The sequence below is a fragment of the Phyllobates terribilis genome, unplaced genomic scaffold, assembly GCF_046119375.1.
Source record: "Phyllobates terribilis strain yellow unplaced genomic scaffold, ASM4611937v1 Scaffold_3__8_contigs__length_932513732, whole genome shotgun sequence".
Taxonomy (NCBI): domain Eukaryota; kingdom Metazoa; phylum Chordata; class Amphibia; order Anura; family Dendrobatidae; genus Phyllobates; species Phyllobates terribilis.
Window position 1 is genome coordinate 719238702 of NW_027362763.1, and position 17660 is coordinate 719256361.

Consider the following 17660-nt stretch of genomic DNA (forward strand, 5'->3'; position numbering starts at 1 on the left):
CAGAATTATTAGGCAACTTAATAAAACCCAAATATAATCCCATCTCACTTGTTTATTTTCACCAGGTAAACCAATATCAGTGCACAAAATTTAGAAATAAACATTTCTGACATGCAAAAACAAAAAACAAACAAATTAGTGATCAATATAGCCACCTTTCTTTATGATGACACTCAACAGCCTTCCATCCATAGATTCTGTCAGTCGCTTGATCTGTTTTCGATCAACATTGCATGCAGCAGCCACCACAGCCTCCCAGACACTGTTCCGAGAGGTGTACTGTTTTCCCTTCCTGTAGATCTCACATTTTATGATGGACCACAGGTTTTATATGGGGTTCAGATCAGGTGAACAAGGGCGCCATGTCATTATTTTTTCTTCTTTTAGACCTTTACTGGCCAGCCACGCTGTGGAGTAGTTGGATGCATGTAATGGAGCATTGTCCTGCATGAAAATCGTGTTTTTCTTGAACGATACAGACTTCTTCCTGTAGCACTGCTTGAAGAAGTTGTCTTCCAGAAACTGGCAGTAGGTCTGGGAGTTGAGCTTCACTCCATCCTCAACCCGAAAAGGTCCCACAAGTTTATATCTTTGATGATACCAGCCCATACCAGTACCCCACCTCCACCTTGCTGGCGTCTGAGTCGGAGTGGAGCTCTCTGTCCTTTACTGATCCAGCCTCTGGCCCATCCATCTGGCCCATCAAGAGTCACTCTCATTTCATCAGTTCATAAAACCTTTGAAAAATCAGTCTTAAGATATTTCTTGGCCCATTCTTGACATTTTATCTTATGTTTCTTGTTCAAAGGTGGTCGTTTTTCAGCCTTCCTTACCTTGGCCATGTCCCTGAGTATCGCACACCTTGTGCTTTTTGATACTCCAGTAACGTTGCAGCTCTGACATATGGCAAAACTGGTGGCGAATGGCATCTTGGCAGCTTCGCGCTTGATTTTCCTCAATTCATGGGCAGTTATTTTGCGCCTTTTTTGGCCAACACGCTTCTTGCGACCCTGTTGGCTATTTGCCATGAAACGCTTGATTGTTCGGTGATCACGCTTCAAAAGTTTGGAAATTTCAAGACTGCTGCATCCCTCTGCAAGACATCTCACAATTTTGGACTTTTCAGAGCCCGTCAAATCTCTCTTCTGACCCATTTTGCCAAAGGAAAGTAAGTTGCCTAATAATTAAGCACATCTTATATAGGGAGTTGATGTCCTTAGTCAACACCCCTCCTCATTACAGAGATGCACATCACTAGATTTACTTAATTGGTAGTTGTCTCTCAAGCCTATGCAGCTTGGAGTAGGACAACATGTATAAAAAGTATCATGTGATCAAAATACTCATTTGTCTAATAATTCTGCACACAGTGTAGTCCTTGCCACTACTGGCAGCATGAAGTGGTAGCTGCTCACAATCAGGGTGCACCGGCAGAGCAGCTCCTCCAGGATGGTTATCCATAAGTGACGTCACACGGTTTGCTTTGTCCCAGTAGCCTCAAGATTCATGGAGAAAATGCCAATACACTGGCTCATACAAGAGGAGAGCCGGAAAGGGCCATAGAAGGGCATCAACCCAGCTACGGGGCCGGTATCTACAGCTGGAGCCCTACAAAATGACTTGTGGTGGCTACAAGTGTTCCTGTTTTAGAAACAGACTCCATGAGGGTCTGACGTCCTGTAGTGGGACCTGTTCTTTGTGCACCTTGACTGGTATTTCCCAGAGCACAGCAGAGCTGGCAGGTCCACCAGTGGTGCCCAGGGCTCTTCAAAGATGAGAGCAAATTCACACGGAGCACATAAAACAGAAGTTAAAGAGTCTGGAGATGCCAAGGTGCTCCTTATGCTGCCTACAACATCATCTAGCATGGCTGGCTTGGCATTGGTTCAGTGATCGCCTATGTGTGCATATATTTGGAAGGTTCCTCAAAGCTCCACCTGATAGCAGCAGTCAGAACACCGTTGGCTATGTACTGGGAAGGAACCCTCAGCGCCGTTTGTCAAATGTTACGCTGGTGAAGTTGGCCCTGTTGCAATGCCGAGCTTTATAGGTGTTCCCTTCATTTTTTTCAAGCAGTGTATACATAATGAAAAAAACGAGTGTATGTATCAGACATTGGTGGCAAACGCAAAAATGTGCCGATTGGTGAGGGCCTGACCATGAAACACAGCCTCTAGAATCCAGTGATGGGAGACTATTGTCTGAAATAAACCAATCCCTTTAAGAGATGAAGATCACTTTTTCCCCTGTCTCCTTTCTCACCTGGTCATGTCTGTGCACAAGGCCTTGTTGTATTAAACTTGTGGAGACTTTTCCAGTCCATGCGTAATTTTCGGTAAATCGGAGGTATCCGTGAGTGCGGGCAGTTCTCAAACAAGCCATCAGGGCACCAATGGCACCACGGTTATCACCAGACCCTGGAGGAAGATAAAAATTCACGTCAGAAAATAATATAACCCTAAATAAAATATTTTTGGACAGTTAAACAATTTACAAATCATACATGAAAAGGTAAGAAGGTATAAATCCCAAGAAAACATATCGGGGAGTAGAAATTCCCGAGACATGGAAGGGAAATAGTAAAAAGGTCACGTAGCTGAATCAGCCCCGTAGCCACTTTATTCCCAGAGGTCGGACCCTCACTGATCATAAAGCGATGGCGTAGCCTTGGGAAGCGACGGCTTTGTTTCTAATTTTCAGTTATCTCTGACCTTGTGGGTGGAGACTTGCCTCTATGATGTCTCTCACACGCAGTACATAGCAAGTGATTCCAACTTTCCTGTCTCTATATAGCATATGTTCAGTAGCAGAAGCAGCATGAAGGACATTTTACAGCATTACTGAGCAGTGTAGCTGTGAATCCAGCATTGTGATAGTAGAAAGCAGCAGCTGCATGGAGGTCATTATACAGCAGTACTGAGCAGTGTACCTGTAAATCCAGCACTGTGATATTATAAAGCAGCAGCAGTATGGAGGACATTATACAGCAGTACTAAGCTTTATAGATGTGAATCCAGCACTGTGATATTAGAAAGCAGCAGCTGTATGGAGGTCATTATACAGCAGTACTAAGCTTTATAGATGTGAATCCAGCACTGTTGTATTAGAAAGCAGTAGCTGTATGGAGGACATTATACAGCAGTACTGAGCAGTGTATCTGTGTATCCAGCACTGAGATAGTAGAAAGCAGCAGCTGTATGGAGGTCATTATACAAGCAGTACTAAGCTTTATAGATGTGAATCCAGCACTGTTATATTAGAAAACAGCAGCTTTATGGAGGACATTATACAACAGTACTGAGCAGTATAGCTGTGCATCCAGCACTGTGATATTAGAAAGCAGAAGCTGTATGGAGGACATTATACAGCAGTACTGAGCAGTGTAGCTGTGTATCCAGCACCTTGATGAGATAAAACACTTACTAGAAACCTGCAGCATCATCCATGGGCATCTCTGCTCCTCTCTCCACTCTTTGTAGACTATCAGGCAGTTGTAATCTGATCTCTTATAGAGCTGTCTTGTTTTGATCAAGATGGATTTTAGCATTTTTTTTTTTTTTAAGAATGAATGATGGGCTCAAGAGTCATGGGGAGGAGAAGTGTCTCATAAGTGGAGAAAGAAGCAACTTTACATTAATCAATAATACAACTGAATATAAGAAAAGCTTTTTTAACGGTCTTTAGCTAACATTTAAAGGGATTTTGGAATTATGTTGGGGGGTGAGGGGTGGGTTGCCTTTTTTTTTGTATCTTTCTCCACCTCTTGGTGGAGAAAGTTGAACTTGATGGACCTAGGTCTTTTTTCAACCTATGTAACTATAGGCAAATCCAACTTACCAATATTTAGGGAGGCCGAGGTCTTGAGGTTTTCAATCATGTAATGTAGGCTATCGGGGTTACACTTAAGCAACTTGGGTAAATAATAATCACTGATGTAAGTGGTCTGCGTTACATGTTCCTCGCACAGACGCACAATCAGGGGGGTGACCCAGACAGTTTGCCATCGCTTAATCCAACAGCTTTCCCCCATGACCTGAAGTTGTTTCTTGTGGTTTATAAACATGGCTTCCATGAGGTTACTAGCGTAAGGAGCAAAGGACTGATCAGACATGACATCCAGGATCTGTGACGGGATCCTTTCATCCACGGACAACAGCCGCTCGGTTCCCACGCTTTCCACCAAACAGGCCAGCGATGCATATTTCCCCTTAGAGTGCCACTCCAAATTCAACAGTTTCCGTGTAAGTTCTGAAAGAAATGGATCCTCGTCTCCAAAGCGTCCAGCCACGGCGGCATGATGGATTTTAAGGATGTTTTTGAAGATGAGCTTTGTTTGATGTCGGACGGCGTCTAAAGGGTGTTCCCAATGTGCATACACGTACTCGAGGAGGTTGCAAAGCGCCCTCGAATGGCCATTAAGATTTTCTCTCAAGTCTCTAGAACATGAGGAGCTCAGAAGATCTGCAGCCGAATTAGTCCACAAGGCTAAAGTCCGCGACAGAAACAAAGCCGTGCTGGATTCTCTCAGGCTAGAGGAAAACAAGAAATAATAAACCAAAAACAAATCTATAATATACAATTGGAACAACACAAAAAAATAACAAATTGGACATATCACAGAAAACCTCAAAAATGGGCCGGACAAAATTGTTGGCACCTTTACAAAAATTTTTGGTAAACAAATTTGTTTCAAGCATGTGATGCACGTTGTAACTCACCTATGGCAAGTAACAGGTGTGGGCAAAATGAAAATCACACCTGAAACCAGATACAAAGGGGAGATTCTTTGCATTGTGTGTCTGTGTGCCACACTAAGCATGGAGAACAGAAAGAGGAGAAGAGAACTGTCTGAGGACTTGAGAACCAAAATTGTTGAAGTCGATCAATCTCACAGAAATTAATGGATGACTACTGATAACTGGCGGCACTTTGTAATGTTTCAGGAGGAAATGCAATCCTGGTAATTCCAGTTCAATTTAGTGGTGATTGCCTCATTTCTGCGGCTCCTTTAAACCAACTATATGTTGTGCAAACTCAACGACCTTATTTTTTCATAAATAAGAAGCGAATGTACTTGAGAAAACGAGATGTTTGTGCTCTGTCCACAATACACACTGTGCGCAACAAACCTGAAGGACAAATCTGTGTGGTTATAAATCGGGTCTGTTTTTGTTCCACATTTTGTGTGTTTGCAGTGTGACTATGGCAGACTCCTGTGCTTTGGCCAAACAGAGGCCGAAAGACCACTCTTTTGGCCTCCATCTGGTGAATGTTCGCCTATTGTTATATTACAATGGTTCCCGACATATACTGTAGGCTACATGGACTGATACAGTGTGCACCTAGTCTTAAAATTGCATTTAGTGCACATACCAGGCTAAAATGTCTAGGGATTGTTCAGATTCCTATATTCTGTTAGCCATTAGCCAATTTTAGAGTAGGTGCTGTTTCTGCCAGCATGATAGGTGCTAGAACTTCCCTTTTCCTTACTTCCCGGCATACATTGCTTTTTGCCATTGTCCAATGACTAGCCTGCAATGAACCTCTCCTTTATGCCTGTGCAGTTTGACAGACATTAGGGCAGGAACAGGTGGACAAAGACCTGCACAGACTTTCTGTACATGGATTACACTTGACAGCAAGCATTGAATAGCAAAAAGTAAGATACCCAGTGGTCGGCACTTTGGGAAATAAGACAACATAATATCAAAATAGATCTAGATGCCTAAAAATACACTGACCCCCTCAAGCTTTGTGCGTTTCTGTAAAGGATAGAACTTAACTCTTATTTTTGACAGCGTGAATATCAGAGCCTGCAACTAACGGTCAAAAATACTGAAACTCCAACCCATTAAAGGGGATCTGTCAGCAGCATATCACCCCCAAAACGATTTTTATGCACATGTAGCTCTTTCAAAGACAAGTCCAGCAATACCTTTACATGACTGGTCCGTTCCTCAGTTACGGAGAAATCCGGGTTTGAATTGATATACAAAGGAACCTGAAGAGCTATGGTAGATCTGAAGCCTCTGTCACTCCAGCTCTATTCCTTCCCTGCCCAGTGTCGCCTCCTGCTGCTTGACTGACAGCCTTTATGCTGTGTGACTGCAGACAAGGGAGCAGTCAGTTAAGCAGAAGGAAGCAGTGCTGGGTTGGGGAATAGAGCTGGAGTGACAGAGGTTTCAGATCTACCATAGCTCTTCAGCCTCATTTGTGTATCAATTCAAACCCTGATTTCTCAGTAACGGAGGAACGGATGGGCCATGCAAACGTATTGCTGGACTGGTCTTTGAAAGAGCTACATGAGCATATAAATAGTTTAGGGGTGAAATCCATCAACTTAAATTTATGTCAGAGAGAGTTATCGAGCACATTTCTTACCGAACACTGAGGGACAGCAGGACCGTGAGGAGGTTTACAAGAAGCCTCTCCCCTCCACAACCTAGATTCCCAGTTTTCCATTCTAGCATGGCCAAGGCTCCTTGGCATAAAAAGAGATTTGCAGCATCCGGCAGATCCGAGCAGAGGGCATTGCAGCAGGCCATAAACCAATCTGGTACAGCAGACGGATCCCCAGATTGTAAAATCAGACTATTTACCTGTAAAGTAAGCATGCCATGTTAATAGCACAGTAACAAATATTTCACCGCTATAGTCAAAGGGAATGAAATGGACACGGAGCAAAAAATTAAAAGGATACTGAGCCTCTTACAAAAAGTCATAGAAACCTGAAGAAGATCACCAAAGCTGCAGTAGAACCGACAATGGAAGGAAAATGCTGTTTACTTACTAAATTCATCAGCTTAGCACTGTCTACAATCATGGTCTTAAGATACAGAATGGCGGCCATGCCAGCAGTACTCTGAATGTTTTGTAACAGATCATCTAGAGAAAAAAAGAAAAGTAGGCATTAAAGATTATCACAATGTTCTCCCGCAGTATTCTTTCCAAGATCAGGATTTAAGGGCTTATCCCCTTCTTTGGGAATACTTTTTTCTTACTTGGATTCATGTATTTAGAGCCAAAAATAATCATTGCAATTAGGTTTTATTAAAAATGTTGCTCCGTTTGTCTTGTATAGTCTCTGTGTTGCCTTATTTATTTAAGACTGCAGAATGAGTTAACCGAGGATCCAAGAGTAAGCCCGTTCTTACGTCTGACAGCAGAGCTTGCAACTTTTATCTGTCCATTTCTGAGGTCCTCTCATCTGATTTATGACCACAGACTGCATCAAGGTTGAATGCGCTGGAAAACAAAAGGCCTCTAAAAGCCAAACATTGCAAAATTTGTAACGGAACCCAATTGCAAAAATGATTTTTAGCCCAAATACATGAATTTAAAGAGATCTTCTCAAGTTAAAAAAAAAAAGGGGGATAGAAGATAACTTTAATAATGGGAGTGCCGGAGATAGCCGAATGTTGCGCTCAGCCGATCTTCAGCACTCCTATTAGAATGACCAGAAAGGTAGCGAACATCGACCTCAGCTCCATTCACCCGGGCCTCTGAAGAGCCCCAGTTCTCGGGATCAGTGGGGGCCCCAGCGATCTGAAAGTTATTCCCTATCCTTTCGCTAACAGATAATGGTGTGTTCTCAAGTTTGAAAATTAAGTAAAAAAAAATAAATAAAAATAAAAAATGGCAGCTGAGATGGACATCCCCTTTAATATGAATTATATACATGTATAAGGCTCTGCAATTGAAAGCTGAATTGTTGCATAACCCGCTGCTTTCATCACATATCATGGAGTCACAATATTGTAGATTCAGGCCTTAAAAGGTAGAGAAAACGATCAGGTCTTCACTGGGTATGTGTAGGGCAGATAGGAGACCTCTTTAAAAGGGGTATTCCCATCTCCAAGATCCTATCCCAATAAGTAATAATAATAATATTATTATTATTATTATCATCATTATCATTATTATTAGCAAATAACTTTAATTAGAAATGTAGTATAGTTCTCCTGATAACCTGTGTCACTTACCCCATGTGCAGGGCATTGCAGTAGCTTAGTTATCCATGGTTACGATTACTAACAACTAACTGTCTCTATATGAGTGGTCGTAACCATGAAAAACGAAACTACTGCAATGTCCTGGACATGGGGTAAGTGACATATAGTTCTCTTGGTAACCTACTACATTTCTAATTAAAGGGATTTCCTAATATTATTATTACACCTACTATATATTGGGATAGGATCTTGGAGATGGGAATACCCCTTTAAGTGCAAATTATGCCCAAAATATACAACCAATTGCAGATATAATACTTCTCTAACCATCCAGTAAGAAGCCACAGAAGCAGTAGAGCAGATCGCACATTGTCTGCCACAACGGACACTGCACATCCTGATGCAGAGCGTCCTGCCCAGACTCGGGGCACTTCTGCAGCAGCACCATAGACAACTTGACAGCTGTTAGGAGGTCGTGCATGAGCTGGGTCTGAGCGAGACCATCTCCCAGGATTCTCCTAAAGTAAGAGACAAAGAAATAGGGAGAGACAAAATATATAGAAAGATGTAACGAAGTAGAACAAAGCCATAAATATCACCCTTTTAACCTGGTATGTATTGTTTTTTGGCCAAATTTCTTTTGCAGATTTATTTCTTAAAGGGGTTACCTGGCTTTAGGCTTCAAATCTGCAGTCACGCTATGTAACTGCAGACTTGCGAATCCTCACAGCGCATGTACTGCGATTTCCATGCATTCAGTCACGTGCCGACTAGACGTGCGCGTCCTCGCTGAACACAAGTGTATTGGAGCAAGTCAGACACGTCTAGTTGGAATGTGGCTGGAAGTAGGCAAATTGCAGTCTTGCGATCACATGACCGCCCACTTCCGGAGCCGAAGAATCCTGACAGTGCAAACTTGTAGACCAAGGGCGGACAACCCCTTAAAGGGATACTCCCATTTGGTGCATTTATGGCACATGCATAGGACATGCCAAAAATGCATTAAAGATGTGGGTTTCTTTGCTCGGACCAGTGCTTTATATAGAAAGAGAGGTGGCCAAACATGGGAATGGAGAGCAGCCACCTCCTCGCTAACAGCAGTGTTTTTGAGACCCTCGCTGGCACCTTTCATACATTATAGCTATGCCATAAATGTATGAAATGGGACCAGAATCTAAGGGTCAGAGCTAGGACATGCAATCGCTCATCAATGGGGTTTGGACTACCAGGGACCCCCAATAATATAGAATAAACACGCAGGGTTTAACTACACAGCGACACTTCTTACACTCTGTAGTTTTCCGCATAAAGCAGCAGAAGTGCCAAAGAGACATCACTTCCTTTATTTTTAAGATCATGGGGGGACACAAAGGTCATGTCACGGGTGTGTCAGGTGTAATAGACAGTCGCTCTGGATCTGGCTGTAGCAGGTCAACGCGCTTGGCATTGCAGACACCTTCTTAATCCTTCTTCCTTTAAGACCCAGCGGAGACCTCCCTCCTGCTGCTGATTGACACACCCTTGCATGGGAGTTAAAAACACTCAGTCTGCTCCAGGCAATCGTCAGTGATACTTCTATGTACCTTTGTGCAGGCTTGGAGCACTAGCTGTTGGCTAGCTTCTTCTCTGGTGCCCTTGGAGGACAGTTGGCGTTACTCCTCTGGTGTCTGCTCAAGCTAAGTTTACCCCCCTTGTATGTCTACCTTGTTGTCTTTAGTTTGTAGTGGGGCCTGACCCGTGCTCACCCCTCCCTATTTAGGGCCAAGCTCTAGGGACATACAGGGATTAGGTTCCTGTTCGGCGATAGGAACCTATATAGGGACGGTAGGGTAAGGCAGGGTGTTATTAGATCAGCCTAGGGGGTCTCCACTCCCCCTTCCCCTAGTGTTTGGGCTTCCTCCCCTTCTTCCCTTCGTGTTGCACTTAGTCTTTCCACACCTTGCGTGACAGGTCATCCCCACTCCTATGTTATGCCGGATCGTGATGATATGACATGACATCCATAGATGGGGACAGTAGCATAAGACCTCCTGTCGTATTTTTACGGTGGGGTTCTGTGCTTTTTTTTGTCTTTAAACCCACCATGTATTGAGGTTTTGTCACTGATTTAATAGAGGGATCTTGGCAGCGTTCTCCATTTTGCACAATAGGTCATGTATAAAGTGAGCTGAAAAATCTGCTCTGCTTCACGAGAGCGAAGATGGCAGGATAAGTATACGAGCGGTGACAAAGCATTCTTTTATCAGAGATGATAATAGGCTGGAACAGTTCACAAAAAAATAATATTATGTTCTGTACTCACTTGTTTTGACTCTGGAATGTACGCAGAACCTTCACCAGGAACCGGAGAGCTGCGAAAACAGGAGGAAACATTCACAGATGTCCGTGTCCTTGAATCCTACGATAAAACCACCTATGTGCTGCATCTCTTCCACCCCACATTTATCCCGGAGTAACTGAACCTTGTCTCAAAAAATATATATAATTTTTTGCATATTCTGCACGGCAAGGTTACCGCCTACATGTAATGCAGAGAATGCAGTGGCCACAAGGTGGTGCACCCGAGAAGAGAAAAGAGAAGAATTCAGAGTCTGCAAGGGCGACAGTTCACGAGCAAACAGAGATGGAGAAATCGATTAGCAGAACTCCGGTCTGATCTGGCCGGTGGACGGCAGTGCTGCCAATCGATTCCCCCATCATCTAACCATGAAGGGGGCGTATCGCCCGATAGGAGTGGTAATGGCGTGTGCATGGGTTACAAGCAGCCACGCGGTATATAGAAAAGGAGCGCAATAGAGAAAATCTACCAAAAAATATATACGTTTTTTCACAAAAATAAAACAAAAATCTTTATTTTCTAAGTCTCCGTGCACTTAGCTGAAAGTTCCTGGCGTATAGTGTAACATTCCCACAAGCCCCAATGCCAGTATATGGGTGCAAAACGTTTACAAGCTGCACAGGAAAGAGCAGCAGATTGTGACTACTGCTAGGCATTTACAAGGGGGTCCTCAAAAGATACAGAAATGGTCTTCTGGAGGGCGAGGTACTTGTAGTACAAGCTCTTGGGTGAGTGTTCGCGGAATCTTTCTGAGTCAGTCTGCCACCCGACATTGTTAGGAGTGAGCAGACTGGCTTTGGCTCCAGTGACTTTTTGATTTTCAATGAGTCATTCATCCTTTTGCCTATTTTGCTATCATTTTTTGTTATTACAACAAGCCACCCGAATTGTGAGGAAAATACATCAAGCCTTTCTGGAAGATCGCTGTCAGTCCATTAATGTACAAGTGGGGTTGACCGGGATTTCATGAAGTTCCTGTCAGCGAATTTTAATGGAGGAATTGGGCGTGAAACTAATTTTAGCAAAATTTGTGTCTCGCCTGCTCACCCCTGACCGAAGAGACAATCACCTGGCTGCGAATGAAGAGCACCGAAGTTTCAAAATGTACAAATAAATGTGACAAGGCTCGTTAGAGGGTCGATATTGACTTTTAGGATTGCTACTTCCTATACATGACACTAGAGTTCTAGTCCCCTTCCTCTCTGAAGAGACAATTTGCCAAAAAATACACAATTTTTAATGAATGAACTTCGGTTTCTTTAGGGTACCTCCTCGTAACTACCAAAAGGGAAGAAAACTTCAAAGCCGCCTGTTATTTGTGTGAATCGGCCATCACAGAATGAAGATTTCTGGTACTTACAGCATAATCTCTTTCTCGTAGCTTTCATTGGGGGACACAGGAACCATGTGTCACGAAAACAACACCCTACTTTTGGGTCAGACCTTGCAGCTCTCTGGCGCCCCCTTATCCTGCTGGTCACACACGGTATTGACCGAGGATAAGCATGGGTGCAGCTGCTCTATTTTATGTCGACTACTGCGGCACGTGATGTGACAGGATGTATATATACCACCAGTTCCTTCCAGGATCGTATATATACCTCCGACCAGCCACCCTCAAACCACAATATCACATAAATACTGGTATACTGCCACCACCGATCTCTTAACAGGTGGATCGGGTACCTGGTAGGTAACGTGAGTTAGCGGGTGAGGAACGTGTTTGCTCGACATAGGACAAGAAGACGAAACTGGTAAATAATAATGATTTACTCCCAAAAGGGGGCAGTATTTACAAAAGATATACAAGATATTACAAAAGAGACAATTTACATATAAACATACACAGTTATTAAAATAAAAGGGATAAGTAATAGCAAAACCTGCTTCACAAGGTGATGGTCTCAGATTCTGTGGAGGGGGGGGGGACAGCTCCCCGGAAATTAGAGGTGATTCTTCTACGCAGCGTGGTGTGCATGCGTCTGACGTCCCTGAGAAGAATGACTTGGAAAATGGCCGTTCTGGTTTTTACTAACGGGCCAAACGATTAGGAAACACCCATTTTGATCACCTCACCAGTGGGCTCGGCTTTGCGAGCCCACCCAGCTGCAGAAGACCTAAAAATCCTTCACATTTCATATCTTGGTGTGGGGGGGTCCCACATCCAAGAGGGAGACCTCATCTTGACCGTCACCACTATTCATGGAGATTGATATCAAATATGAAATCGCTATGACGCTCAGAATACATTATCCCAGTTCCCGGTCATTTCTCAGTTATGCAAGATATACTATTATAATGGGAAAAATGTGAGCATTCCAAAAATGTGGTCCCTGTGTTTGTGACAGTCCTGTGCGTTATTAAAATTGACATTAAACGTTTGTCCAGCTAAACAATAGAATTGGAGGGAGAGACCAGTTCAAACTAGACGCTGCTCTGCGCTGAGGGTTTATGATGCTAATAAAAATTCTTAGGGTGGGGGCCAGCACTGCAGTTCTATGTCTTACAAATGGACAGGGGTGGAAATTTAAGACAGCTTTCATTTTTTAAAACTGGGACCAAAAATACATTTTGCCTGACACCTCCCCCTTTTAGACTGCGCTATGGAGGTAGGACCTTCTGGTACTCCTCCAAGCGTATGTCTGGAGGCTCCCCTTGCCGGGACAACCCATCGGCATTGCCATGCTCGCTGCCTTTGCGGTGTTGAACGGTAAAGTCGTACTGCTGGAGGGTGAGGCTCCAGCGTAACAACCTTCCGTTGGCACCTGACATGGTGTGCAGCCAACTCAGGGGGTTGTGGTCAGTCACGACAGTGAAGGGGCGCCCGTACAAGTAAGGCTGTAAGCGGTTGAGGGCCCATACAATGGCCAGGCACTCCTTCTCTATGGTGGAATAGGCCACTTCCCTCGGCAGCAGTTTACGGCTTAGGTACAACACGGGGTGTTCTTGGTTCCCCGAGTCGACCTGGCTGAGTACAGCACCGAGGCCAAATTCGCTGGCGTCGGTCTGTACTAAGAGTGGTCGTGTGCCGTCGACCGCCTTTAGTACAGGAGAGCTGCTCAGGGCAGTCTTCAAAGCCCAGAAGGCCACCTCGCATTCATCTGTCCACTTGACTGAATGGGGTAGGCTCCTCCTGGTGAGATCTGTCAAGGGCTTCGCAAGGCTACTATAGTTTTGTACAAAGCGCCTATAGTACCCTGTGGTGCCCAAGAAGGACTGCACCTGCTTCTTGGTCCTGGGGGTGGGCCAGGACACGATAGCGTCCACCTTTCCAGGCTCTGGCTTCAGAGTACCCCCACCTACCCGGTGCCCCAGGTAGTGGACCTCGTTCACCTTTCCCGGCTTGATGGTCAAGCCCGCCTGGTGAATGCGCCCGAGCACCTGCTGCAGATGCTCGAGGTGATCCTCCCAGGTGGGACTGAAGATGGCAATGTCATCCAGGTACGCCACTGCGTACCTCTCCAGTCCCTGGAGCAGGTGGTTGACCATTCGCTGGAAAGTGGCAGGGGCATTTTTCATGCCGAAAGGCATGACAGTGGATTCATACAATCCGAAGGGGGTGATAAAGGCGGACTTCTCCTGGGCCCCGGGGCTCAAGGGAATCTGCTAATATCCCCGACTCAAATCCATAATGGAGAGATAGCTCGCACTGGCTAACCGCTCCCGCAGCTCCTCAATGCGTGGCATTGGTTGTGCATCAGAGGCTGTGATAGCGTTGAGCCCCCTGTAGTCCACACAGAACCGGGTGGTCCGGTCCTTATTTGGCACCAGGACTACAGGTGAGGCCCACGCGCTCTTGGACCGCTTAATCACCCCCAGCTTCAGCATCTCCTCGACCTCCTGGCGCATGACATGCTGCACCTCGTCGGAGATTCGATAGGCTGTCCGCCGGAGTGGGGCATGATTCCCGGTGTCCACTTCATGGACCTCCGCCTCAGTCCTGCCAGGCATGTTGGTGAACACTGCTTGGAAGGGTTTCAGCACTGCTCGCAGCTGAGACCTCTGGTCTGCGGATAGCAAGTCGCTTATTTCTACATCCTCTAGGGACCCGCTGGCCTTCGCTTGGGCGAGCATGTCCAAGAGGGGTCATCCTCCCCATCCTCGGGCAGGTTGCAGACCGGTAGGACGCAGGTTCCACGTTCTTGATGAGCCTTCATCATATTGACGTGAAACGCCTTCCGCCTACCCCGCTCGTGGTCAAGTGTGATCACGTAGGTGACCGGGTTGAGCTGTTGGTGAATGACGTACGGGCCTTCCCAGGCCGTCTGAAGCTTGTCCTTTGGTACGGGGACCAGCACCCACACCTTGTGACCCACCTGGTAGGTCCGTTCTCGGGCGTTCTGGTCGTACCAATGCTTCTGGTCAGCCTGGGCTTGCGCCATGTTGTCATGCACCAACTGAGTCAAGGTCTGCATCTTGTCAAGGAAGCGCATGACATACTCCAGGATGGACACTCCTGGGGAGCTCGGCTCTTCTTCCCAGAATTCCCTTATCAACCCAAGGGGTCCTCGGACACGCCTGCCATACAAGAGCTCAAAGGGGGAGAACCCTGTCGAGGCCTGTGGAACCTCTCTGTAAGCAAATAGCAGGTGTGGGAGGTAACGCTCCCAGTCGCGACCCTGGGTTTCAACCAGCATACATAAGAATACATCTTAGAAAAAAAAGCAGACTCCTCTCCAAGAGCCTACATCAGGGCAGCCAACAACCAACTATTGAGTTAGTGCAAGACCAAACCCCCCCCCACCCACAAACAAAGGATGTTGCTGGGTCTCCCTATGAAGGCTATGAAAAAGATTTTCCGGTGAGTACCAAAAATCTAAATTTCTCGGACACCTCACTGGAGGACACAGAAATCATGGAATCATGGAAGGTCCTAAAGCAGTCCATGGGGTGGGAAAACATATCAGTACTGCAGAAGGAAGAATGGCAATTCCTCAGGTTACCACCCGAGCAACTGACACAAAATTAAGAGCTCCACAAAGATGCGGACTATAGAATAGAAAAATAAGACACCTGGAGGCATATGACCCAGGAGGCTTCTACCACACAGGGAGAGTGAGCCGTACCCAGGCAGGGACAGCTTAGCTCAGCCTGATCTTCCGCACTGGCAAGTCAATAGGTCTAGAGATGGTCCGAACTCTGCAAGAGTATACTTGGATGACCAACAAGGCACCCAAACGGAGCAGTGAGAGACAAGTAGAGCCGATAGAGCAAGAACTTCTCAGGGAGATGAGCGGCAAAGTACTTAAAGGAAGGAGAGCAATCTTCTCATGGTGGAGACCAAACTAGGGACATAGGACGGAGCCAAACCAAAACCAATCTGTCCTGAAGAAGGTGAGAGACAGGTCAGAGCCATCACTCTGAGCCTTTCCTGATAGAAAAGATTGTTAGGAGGGAAAAAAAAAAAAAAAACTCACCGGAAAACCTTAATGAAGAGATATGTCCGATTGGCACAATCGCATAGCAGGGTGTCGGCTGCTCAGGTGAAGCCTGTTGGGCCTCCAGGTGGTACCTATATCCCTGAATGAAGCGTCCAAGAAAAAGACTGAACAACTCATTGGAAAAAAAATAAATTCACTGGAGCCAAACACAGCATTCTCCAAAAACTTTGGCTGGCAGATTCACATTGTGGAGCCCCTACTACAAGCACCCCATCCTCCTGAAGATGATTCCTGTTCCTTTTTGGTTCCCCCTCGTATATCATGTGCATATACGCCCAACGGTGGCTGTAAATGCAACAAGCACCAAGTCCAACACAACTCATAAATGCATACATAGAAATGTCACTGACCTTCTGGCATGAGGCTAATGATGCAGTGGCCACCTGTAAGAAGAACACATAAAATAACCACAATACACAAATCTTTCTGATAAAGACAGATGAAAGAGATACTAGGCAATAGAATCTAGAACAAGTGATGCCGGCTTTTTGGGGAACCTGTCAAAGGATTCACGCTGCCTGAACCATGGGCAACATGAATGAGAGACCGGCTCCCTCATTACACACGTTTCTCTCTGAACAGTTGTGGCACAGCAGATGGACAAAAGTGTGATTGCTGTGGGCCTGACTGGACTGGTGGCTCCGAGACCCCAATTTATCCTCATTTTCATTCTAGAGAGATGACGGAAATTTCTCTTGAATCCCATGGATATTTTCACATGGAGTTTTTTTATGTGCATTTTTCAGGCGAATAAAACAGCATGTGGTTTTGTAATGATGTCCTTTTTTATGCCTTTTTTCTACGTGATTTTGGATGAGTTTTTAATTTTAATATGAAGTACAACAACATAGTTTGTAAATAAGTGTTTCCACTGACACAACCTCTCCAAAAAACATTAAAAAAAGTGACAAAAAAGTGTGTTTGCCTAAAACTATGCATGGAAAACACACCAAAAAAATTGACATGCATCTTTTTTTTTTTAAAAAACAAGTGTTAGAAGGCGAGTGAAAAAGACACGATACAAGATTTTTTTCTCGTTAAAAGGGGTTGTCCACTACTCAGAGCACTCCTTCTCAATCCCTATGTTTCCCCACAACAAAATAATAAACACTTAGACTCACCTATGGTGCTGTCGACATTCCAGTGGTTTTGGCTCTGGTACTCACGGGAATTGCATGACATTATGTCACGCAATCCCAGCAGCCAATCAGTGCTGGCATAACTCTCCCCAACTTCGGACAAATTAATACATCCGGGGAAAATGAGAGAGCAGCCATGGCTCGCACTTCCTCCATATGTCAATTAGGTCTGTAGGATAAGAGTGAGTTAAGCTAGCACTGATTGGCTGCTGGGATTGCGTGACATAATGTCACATGATCCGCGGGAGTGCCAGAGCCAAAGCCGCTGGAACAGCGCCAGCACCGGAGAGGAGAATAAGTGTTCTGGTTTTGCTGGAGGAAAACATAGGGATTGAGAAGGGGTTGTGCGAGTAGTGGACAACCCCTTTAAAATGAACGGGAAGCTTGTTGGAAGCAGATCTGAAGTGTTTTTTATGTAGATTTAAGTGCTGAAACCCCACCAAAAACCAAGTATAAAAAAAAACTATGCGTGAACATACCTTAACAGTATTTAAAAAGCCACTTTAACCCCTTCGCAACCCTGGGATTTTCCGTTTTTGCATTTTTGTTTTTTGCTCCCCTTGTTCCCAGAGCCATAGCGTTTTTATTTTTTGGTCAATATGGCTGTGCGAGGGCTTACTTTTTGCGGGACGAGTTGTACTTTTCAACGCCATTACTAGTTTTACCATATCGTGTACGGCAAAACGGGAAAAAAATTCCAAATGCAGTGAAATTGCAAAAAAAGTGCAATACCACAGATGTTTTTTTTTTTTACCACGTTCACTGAATGCTAAAACTGACCTGCCATTAT

General features: G+C 45.0%; 1 protein-coding gene across 2 annotated transcripts in view; it reads right to left on the reverse strand.

Moving 5' to 3' along the window:
• Positions 1 to 17660, reverse strand: part of THADA (THADA armadillo repeat containing) — a 659309-nt gene that overhangs the window by 628536 nt on the left and 13113 nt on the right. For both annotated transcript variants that reach the window (XM_073672037.1, XM_073672036.1), the window contains exons 6-12: positions 16082 to 16114; positions 10255 to 10303; positions 8280 to 8470; positions 6791 to 6885; positions 6382 to 6599; positions 3838 to 4529; positions 2263 to 2417 (exon numbers count right to left, since the gene is read on the reverse strand). In XM_073672037.1, the coding sequence (XP_073528138.1) occupies positions 2263 to 2417; positions 3838 to 4529; positions 6382 to 6599; positions 6791 to 6885; positions 8280 to 8470; positions 10255 to 10303; positions 16082 to 16114 (1433 nt within the window). The remainder of the gene's footprint in view (positions 1 to 2262; positions 2418 to 3837; positions 4530 to 6381; positions 6600 to 6790; positions 6886 to 8279; positions 8471 to 10254; positions 10304 to 16081; positions 16115 to 17660) is intronic.